This window comes from Chaetodon trifascialis, chromosome 2 (genome assembly GCF_039877785.1).
Source record: "Chaetodon trifascialis isolate fChaTrf1 chromosome 2, fChaTrf1.hap1, whole genome shotgun sequence".
NCBI classification, from domain to species: Eukaryota; Metazoa; Chordata; class Actinopteri; order Chaetodontiformes; family Chaetodontidae; genus Chaetodon; species Chaetodon trifascialis.
The window spans coordinates 517,783-527,544 of record NC_092057.1 but is presented as its reverse complement, the minus strand read 5'-3'; the positions used below and the strand labels follow the sequence as shown (position 1 = coordinate 527,544).

The 9,762-nt window shown below is 46.8% G+C and overlaps 1 protein-coding gene across 3 annotated transcripts in view; it reads right to left on the bottom strand.

Moving 5' to 3' along the window:
- The window catches only part of LOC139339980 (voltage-dependent calcium channel gamma-2 subunit-like), a 366,973-nt gene that overhangs the window by 307,921 nt on the left and 49,290 nt on the right, over nucleotides 1–9,762 (bottom strand). For 2 of the 3 annotated variants that reach the window (XR_011602931.1, XR_011602930.1), the window contains exons 3-4: nucleotides 8,805–8,945; nucleotides 4,775–6,651 (exon numbers count right to left, since the gene is read on the bottom strand). Coding sequence is in view for 1 of the 3 variants with exons in the window: in XM_070975497.1 (XP_070831598.1) it covers nucleotides 6,119–6,651; nucleotides 8,805–8,945 (674 nt within the window). In the remaining 2 variants the exon portion in view is untranslated. Of the gene's footprint in view, nucleotides 1–4,452; nucleotides 6,652–8,804; nucleotides 8,946–9,762 lie in introns of those variants that run through there. The other variant, XM_070975497.1, reaches the window with a different exon arrangement.

Here is a 9,762-nt window from a genome sequence, read left to right as displayed (position 1 = left end):
TGATCAAGGTCAACGTCGTGATGTTTCTGACAGTGGATGACGAGGAACTGCCCTGGCGGTCCACTCAGTGTATGTCAGGGTAAGATGAATATTTGTTCTGATGCTTTTCATGCCTGCCCAGACCACCGATGCAGACCACAACCACTCCTTCCCCCCGATTCTTGAAGCTCATATTGGAGATGGATTTGTGTTACTTCTGATTATAACTGTGTGAAACTTAGCTAATGATATTCAGGTATTAATGCAGGGTCTTTTCTCAGTACTCAGCAGGCCACTGATGAATATTTTAAAACTGTTCGTGCCTTACTTTTTAATGCTTACATGTGCCATTAGGTGGGTGCTTTTACTTTAAGTGTATCATAAGTGCTTGCATTTTATCATGCAAAGCCGCAGTGGGTACAGCGGTACTGTGCTGTGTTACTGCCGTGGTCATTAAAAGAGGGAATGACAAAAAGGTTGCTCATTCTCAGTTCAAAATGCACTAGCTAAACCTGACAGGAAATGTACACTGGCAGGAACCAAGCAGAGGTGGACTTACCCATGAAAAAGAGGTCAGCTAGCACTCAAGATTTACATTATGAATGTTCTTATGAGAACTTTTATCATACTAGTTAATGCACTTCTAAAAACATTAAAAAATAGCTGTGTATACAGGATAGAAATCATGATAGGTCACAGCTGACTGGTCAACAATCACTGGACTTGTAAGTTGTGGCCAAGTTGAGTAGCCAACTGCATGCATCCTCATGCCTGCAGCACGTTTTGGGAGCGGTGCATCCATGCATCTGTGAGCTAGGCCAACATCTGCTGACACCTCATGCAGAGCCTCAAAACACAAATTATCGTTCATCGTTCATAGGCCATCATCATAAATTAAAACTGGTTTAATAAAGCAGAGCCTGAGATGCTACAAGTGCCAAAAGTTGAGTAAACTCCTCAAGCACCAATTACAATGTTGGGATAAAACCTAATTAATTTACATGGTGATTACCTGGAAATGTCATGCAGCCACATGTGCAGATTTTACAAATGATGCTTGCTGTGTTCTTCACAACACTGACAACCGGTTAGCCTTGGCGTCCCTGTCTGTGCATCCCGGCGCATCGTGCTGTATCTCAGTCTGCTCTGGGACACGAGGGTTTTGTTTCAGCCATGTTTCCCTGCAGCGCTCCTCACCCAAACAAACAGAGGTTTGCATTCCTGACAGCCTGAGCGCAGGGCAAAAGTTCCAGCTCATATCTTCCACCAACACTCGCTCTTCTTCTGTTTCTCACACACTTCTCCTGCACATCAGCTCTTTGTCTGTCTGCTGACTTTCTCCCTTGTTTTGTCTGCTTGTGATCCCTGTTTCCAGTTTGAAGTGAAGGCTTTCTGCATGCCTTTTCCCATGCTCCTTTGCAGTTTATATCAGTCAGGCCCCAAAGCAGTAAAACCAAATTATGCCATTATATCATGATTATATATTATGAAAACTCCTAGTAATTTGATTGAATTGACCTCAACCTTGGTCTCCCTCTCTCTCTCTCTCTCTGTCAATGTGTGTGTGTGTGTGTGTGTGTGTGTGTGTGTGTGTGTGTGTGTAAGCATGCCTTGTTCCATAGCCCCAAACTGTCCGTGACCTAAAAAGCTTGCTAATTGCAGGTGAGGGAGGACACAGCAGCTGTTCCCCCAGATCTGCTGCCCTCCTGTCTGAACTGCATCGTGACAAAAATCAGCTGATTCCTCTAAGCTCGCCAGAATAACCTTCCTTTATTACACGATCTGCCATCTGAGAAATGTGATGCCCTTTCTTGCAAAAACTGCCTAATAGCATCCCAAAAAAGCAACGTGCATTCACATTTTAAAGGAAATTACCTCATTTGTATGTGCTATGTTTAAAAATGTGTTTTGTGCCATGAAATAAAATCTCGTTGGTGAGACACATTGTATGGATGAACTGCTAGCAAAGACTTCCAGTCTTGTCGGATTATGCCACTAATATTAGCGCCTTGTACTGTAAATTGCAGCAAACAGTAACCCCAAACGTATGCTAAATCACTGGTTCCCAATCATTTTTAATTGTAACCCCTTAAAGGTACAGTTCAACATGTTGGGAAATATGCTTACTTTCTTTCTACACTCCTCTGTCTGTCTGTCTGTCTGTCTGTCTGTCTGTCTGTCTGTCTGTCTGTCTGTCTGTCTGTCTGTCTGTCTGTCTGTCTGTCTGTCTGTCTGTCTGCAGATAGCCAATTGGCCTAGCATAAAGAAACAGGAGGAAACAACAATCCTGGTTCTTTCCAAAGGGAGTAAAATCCACTGAAGCTCACTAATTAACAAGTTATATCTCATTTGTTTAATCTGAAGTGGAAAAATGATTTGCCATGTTACAGGTGTTACCTGCTGGAGTGTTTCTTGGCTGGGAGCAGCCACAGAATACAGTTTGCCAGGACAGAACAGGCCTTATGTGCTGCTTGGAGTCACACGTGAGGGTCAGGCCGTCATGCATCATTGAAATGTAAATGTAATGAGTTACTGTACCTTCGCTTTCGAAAAACTATCATCTTATGAACTGATTATAACTCAACACTGAATATCCTGGCAGCAGCCCAGTTAATCTCATAAGGGAAAGCCAGCTGTGTTGTGCAAATGAAAAGTCAACTGAATTTGCCCTCCACCATATTCATGGTGCTAACAAACACCGTTGTGGAAGATTTATGTTCTATGCACTTTGGCGAGGTCACCGAGTTCGAACGCTGGTGTGATAAAATCACATTATGTACCTCCACACCAGAGGGGGGCAGTGTGGCGTCACTTGACCCGGCTGTTCACTTGCTCCACTCCCTTTTCTCTCTCCTCCCTCCCTCCTCTTCCCTCCCTCACTCGCCTCTCTTCAGTGATCACAGCAGTGCTGCAGAGAGACATGCCAGCCACTTTGATCATCGCACGGGGGGGGGGAGAGGAAGAGAGGGAGGGAGGGAGAGAGAGGAAGAGAGGGAGGGAGAGAGAGAGAGAGGGAGGGAGAGGAAGAGAGGGAGGGAGAGGAAGAGAGAGGGAGAGAGAGAGAGGGAGAGGGGGGAGGGAGGGAGAGGAAGAGAGGTAGGGAGGGAGAGAGAGGAAGAGAGGGAGGGAGAGAGAGAGAGAGGGAGGGAGAGGAAGAGAGGGAGAGAGGGGGAGAGAGAGGAAGAGAGAGAGGGAGGGAGGGGAAGAGAGAGAGGGAGGGAGAGGAAGAGAGAGGGAGAGAGGGAGAGTGTGTGTGTGAGGGAGAGAGAGAGAGAGGGAGGGAGAGGAAGAGAGGGAGAGAGAGGGAGAGAGAGAGGAAGAGAGAGGAAGAGAGGGAGAGTGTGTGTGTGAGGGAGAGAGAGAGAGAGGGAGGGAGAGAGAGGAAGAGAGAGAGGGAGAGAGAGGAAGAGAGAGGAAGAGAGAGGGAGAGAGAGGGAGAGAGAGGGAGAGAGAGAGGGAGGGAGAGGGAGAGAGAGAGCGCTCACAGAGACGGAGTATCATGCAGCAGGACTTCTGCGCTCATGTTGAAGAATTTGACATTTATTCTCCAGCTGATAAAGCGGCAGGTCAGCCAGCTAACAGGGTGACAGAGAGGGAGTGAATGAGTGAACAAGGATGTGACGATGAGAGAGTGAATGGACCACAGTGAATCGGAGAAAGTGATAGAGTGAGCAAGGGCATGACAGGGTGAATGAGTGGATGACTGAGTGAGGTGAATAACTCCTGAAAGTGTTCATTGTTACGTTCGCACCTGAGGACGGCTCACCTGCTCTGCAACGCACTGCTGCAGCGTCTGCCAGCATTAACCCAACAACGTCGAGCATCTGATGCTTTCTGCCAGGAAACGTGCAGCATGAGATGGTGAAGCTGAGACAGCTGGAGAGCCCAGTCATTACGATGTGCGCTGATGTTTTGTGCTATGGGAGCCATTCCACTGAAACTTGGATGTACTACAGTAAAGTCCACCTGAAATCACTAAAATGACCCCGTTTCAACGTGAGGAAACTGAGATGAATCTCTGAGATGAACGCTGCAGGCGGTTGAGCAGGTAGACCAGCGTATGCGTTTGTATCTTGGCATCTGAAGTTTTCAGTTTGGTGAAGTCCACGTGCTAACGAGCTGTCTGCCTGCAAAATGAATGCTAGCTAAGCATTTTTCCCACTTCGGCAAGAAAGAACGTGGATCACGGCGACGGTGAGGCAAACGAACTGGCTCATCTCTGCTGGCTCGTAAGAAACCTCCAACTGGATGAATCAAAGAAACGCTGGTAACGATGTCTTCCAGAGGCATTCTTCACACCTGGAACAAAACTGAACTTCCTGGTAGCCGCTTTCTTTGTCATGCGTTGGCAAACCACAGCGGAGCTGGTAGAAATTTGTTGGCTTCCCTTCTTCGTGTTGCCTGCTTCTCCTTAAACCTGACTTGGTAGTTTTGTGCTTTTAGACCAAACATGATACAACAAAGACTCGTTCTGTTCCCTACGGGGGGGTTCAATTTTTATTCGTCATCAGGACTTGATGCATCCAAGTTCAGAATCATTCAGTTTTGGCACCTTGAAAGACATTACGCTTTTTTTTAAATTCTCATTTACAACAACACAACGCAAACCCAAAGAACGAGAAAAATGAGACAAAGAAAGAGACTAAGGCTGTGTGAGAGTTCAAAGGAGCCGAGAAAATGAAGTTAAATGAAAAGGCAAGATTTTCTTTTTCTGTTAAAAAAAAGCCTTGATGCGTTCTCCAGAGTTTGTTCTCTTTGTTTCAAGCGTAATGAAGCCCCACCCCAAAATACCCACTCAAAGGAAAAGAAAGAAAAACTGAAGTAGACACAGTACTGCAACATTAATTTCTACTGTCACCCCGCTGCCTTACACGGTATCATTGTTCAGTTGTTCAAAACATAGGTTCCTTAAAAGCAGATCGGATGATTTTGATTAGCATGCATGTAAATTCTTAATTTTTTGGAGTCACTTAGCTTCACCTCACTGGTAGCCATGTTCCCTCATGCACTACTTTGTGTCTTTGGCAGTAGTGACGTTTCATTGTCCACAGTCTTCTTCAAGTTTGCTGAGAGATCCTCCGTTACCCAGAGTTCCCTCTTCACTCGCCCCTTTATGGAGCAAAAAAAGTGAGGTCAACTTTCACCTCGAGTTGACCCTGAACAACAATGGCTGCCAGGGTGTCGGCGGAAGGCCAAAAGATTGTTGTTGTTGTTGTTGTTGTTGTTGTAAAAGAATGTGATGATGTGTCTAACACTAACCAATATCAGTTTATCGAGAAGGCTGCCGTCAAATGAGCCGGTCACCATGAATCCTCTGTCTTGGTTTAGCTTCCATGACGACTTGATTTAGTTTCACTTGTAGGTTACTTTTTCTTTTTTTTCCTTGTTGATATTTTTGCGTCAGGGAAGTCTAGTCATGATTTATTAACATATATATTCATATATTTATATATAATCAATACATATATGAACTTATGTGTTTTTTCTTTTTTTTTCTTTTTTTGCGGCCTGAATTGCTCCCTGCTAAAATCCCACACCGCAATGTTCACAGTATTAATGCGAATAAAGAATGAAATCAAGAAGATACAGCAACTTAAGAAAGGAGTGGGGTTTCAGGGAGGTTAGGGTGTGTGTGCTGGGGGGCTTGTGGGATGGTAGTGCGAGGGCGGGATCATAGGCGGGGCTGAGGGTCAACTACGCCCCCTTTTCGTCAGACTGAGGAAGAATAAAAAATATAAAGTTCACCTTTTCACGGGCAGTCTGGCCCAGCCCACCACTCCACGGTTCCACAGCCCCGAGACAGACAACCACCGGCCACCTCCCCCTCCCGACTCCTCGCTCCCCGTCCTCCCCCTCAAATCTTTACAAACATGTTCAGAACTCGTTAAACAATGGTCGATGGGAAAATCATGCATGTTTCTTTTTTTATGCATTTTTTCTCTGTTTCCTTTTTTTTGAACAGAAACTCAGTGATCGTCTGAGGCGCTGTGGAGCGCTCAGAACTTCCCCTCTGTCGCCTACCCCTCGTTCCATCTATCCATTTAAGCCTCTTTACGTCTCCCTACACCGTCATCTGTCTTTTGCCGCCTCCCCCCAAATTCCCTCTGATTTTGTAGTGTCTGAGGTCCCTCTGTCAGTTTCATACAGGAGTGGTGCGTCGGTTGGCGGTGTTGCTGTGGCCGCCTGAGTCTTTCAGGTCCTTCTGGATGCAGTTGTGGACCTGCAGGAAGTTGTGGTCCCTCTCCGTGGAGTTATAGGTGGCTGTCGGGGTGCCCGTTTGGCCCTTGGGCAGCGTGTACATGGACAGCTCGGTGGACGGCAGCGTCCCGAAGGCCTTCAGGCCCACTGGCGATGCCTCGCGGGAGTGCGAGGGATCCGTGGAGCGGGACGAGGAACGTGAGCGGCGTCGATAGCGGTAGCGGTAGCTGGGGATGCGCGTGATGGCCGCACCTTGGAGGTAGTCGGCGGCTCGCGCCCCCACGCGCAGCTCCCGATGGCGGTCGATGAACATGTGCACGGCCAGCACGCCCACCATTTCGGCCATGATGAAGGAGAGGGCGCCGAAGTAGAAGGACCAACCGTAGGAGTAGCTGTTCTTCTTGGAGTCACTCTTGGAAGGGTCCCCAGCGTTGGCTGATATGTACACAATGATTCCTATGATGTTGCTCAGGCCTGGGACGGGAAAAGAGGGAGAGATGAGATCAAAACTAAGATAGAGCCAAACCGTTACTCAAGTAGGCCCACACACAAAACAACAAGTCATCGCAGTTATTGTCTCCGTCAGCCGACAAACAAATACAGTGTAGAATGTGGAAGTGGTTCACTGATCAAAGTTTGAACATGTTTTCCATACGGCTTCGTTTCAGGGCAAACTTCCTGCCACACAGACGCAGACAGCCGCAGCACTTTTCATTGGAGCGCTGCTCCACACTTACAGAAGATCAAATCTTCATCAGGTTAATGAACAAAGCCTGACGCTGCTGTACGTCTGATCCATGTGATTCTTCACATCAAACCAGGAATTTTCCTCCTGTCATTCTAGCACTTCCCATGAATCAAATGTCAGTTTTCTGAAGTGGGGAGACCTTTTTATCACCTTTTTTCTCTTCTGTTTTTCCCATAGCTCTCTCTCTCTCAAACTGGGGCAGGTGCAACCGTGCATTTCTAAGAAATGAATGCATCTATATTTGAATATCTTTGTATCTCTGGAGTTCACCCTCTGCAGCCTTTCCTACCTCCAGCTATGTTTGAAGCCAATCCCCCTCATCTGTCTCACCTTTCCACCCCCCCCACCCCCCCCCCTTTTGATCATATGTTCCTCCTGTCATACATGTACATCATCAATCAAGAGTGAAGACTTTACTGTGTAGAGACAGAAAAGCAGACTGAGGTGTGAGGCCTGTGAGGGCCTGATCGAGATGGATCAGAGCAGAAGAGTATCAGGGACACCTTATTTTTAGAGTGTAATCCCAGTGGCCTCCCCTTAGCCTAGCAACAGGGCGAGAGAGACAGACACAGTGGAGAGGGAGGGAGACAGACAGAACTGCATCGCTCACTTCTGACTTGGAGGGGAACTAGTTATCTAGTGCAGCACAGTAGGCCATGGCCTAGAACCAGAGTACACACACACACACACACACACACACACACACACACACACACACACACACACACACACACACACACACGCACACACACACGCACACACACACACAAAAACACAAAAATGCTCTGGCAAAATGGCAACCTGCACTATCTTTGTGTCCCTGGCCTTGTCCTGAGGCGATAGTTGTATGGTACACACACGTCACACTACGCAACACATCACCTGGTGGTCAGCAGGTGCCATCGTGGCCTCGGCCTCTCTGAAACAGGACGTTTTCTTTTTCAGCTGCTTCATACAACACACGTTTTCAAATGCTGTCACCTCTTAGCTCTGCCTCCTCATCCTCAGTTTATCTTTTGTGTGTTTTCTTGTCACTCATGACCAGAAGAAGGTGAAGCATTGTCTCTCCAGTCAGTCAAATGGAAAACAACCGTTTTTCATGTCTTTTATTTTGACATTAAAGCTGCTCTAATTAATATTTTTATATTAGCAATGGATCAACTGTGAAAGGTGTCGCTTGTAATGACATAGTTGCAGTTTTATGGCCTGCACCTTCTTGTGCTTCACTCTCGCCGCTCTCATCATGATGTTTTCGGCCACAGCAGGCAGCTGTTTCTGCACACTGATCGCACAGCGTCCGTCGACAGAGTTAGCTCATGAACATAGTGGAGCATTTAGCAGCTAAACAACCAGATATTTCCCTCAGGGGTTGGGGCAGACGAAGCAGCTAAACACCAGAAACATGACACTAAACAAATGCTTACGTACCTCAGTGACTACATGATGTGTAAATACGCCACAGTTTGCTAGCACCTGTCAGCATGATGGCGAGTATGTCAGTGCTGTTACAGCTTGTTGCGCTGCCCTCAAATGGCCAAAAAAATCAATGCAGGGGTGCGAGGGTAACATCTTTGTATTGTCCTCTGTCCAGTTTTGTTTCAGTGTCCGTCCCACAGAGACATGTTGGTTCTCAACGAGAACTGATTTTCTTAAGATGCCTTCCATCATTTTTCCTAAAGCACATTGAATATATTTCAACCTTCCGACTGCTCTTCCTTTTTCCACTCTCATTTGTCCTTTCTAGCACCCATACTGATCCTCTCCTCTTCCTTCCACCTTCCTCATTTTACTGACTCCTCCCTTCCTTTTTGCCTTCCACTCACCCTCGTCCCTCCCTCCCTCACCCTTCCTTGCCTCCTCCCGGTCCTTCCCTTCGTACCTGCGGAGACGAAGAGGATGCCGGAGCTGAGGATGATGTTGTGGCGTGACTTGTAGAACTCGCTGGCGGCGATGCACAGCCCCCCCATGAAGAGCAGGATCACACTCAGGATGGGGAAGATACTGGAGGCTCGTACAGCGCCTGGACAGAAACATAATTAGCACTGTCATGACTGTCACCACTGAACACATGCTAAGGATATTATTATTATTATGAATGGCCAGATGATGATGATGATGATGATGATGATGATGATGATGATACAGAGGGAAGCTTTAAAATCATCAACATCTCGTCTGTATTATATTACACTGTACGTTTACTACTCCTTCCACATTACTGAAGTATATTTACTTGCAAAAACCTTTCCCACATTTCTTCCTCCTCACTCTTCCTCTGCTGTCTGGATCAAAGGTCTGTCCTCCATTGTGCCGTCTCTGTCCATCAGGCCCCTCTCCATCGCTCTATCACTCCACTGTCTCTGTCCTCTCTCCCTCCCCTATCAGTCTGTCCATCAGCTGTCTGTCTGTTTGCCCTCTGCACGGCTGATTTGCTGATTGGCCTCGGGGTTGTCACGGTGCTGCCGTGGTCACGGAGCTCGATCTGGTTTCTGAGGTGACCGATGTCACATTCCTGAACTTTTGCCGGTTTTCACAGCGAGGCGGTTTCCTCCATAAATCTGCTTCCCTTAAAGAGGAACTCATGTTCCTCCTGTATTTATCTCTCTCTGTCGTTCTTTGCAAAGACAGAGCGTTTATCAGGGTTGTTGGTTCAGCTAATCTTCATCTTTTCTACCAGAGTAAATAATATGTTTGTGTTCACGTTTAGCTCCTGGACATTAGGCGGTTGCTAACTTGTGCAGCAGGTTACAGAGTCCAACAACAATCTAGGTTAATGCACGATTCTTTGTATGTTATTTTTGCAGTTTTGGCCATTATTCCCATTATTATTTCATTAT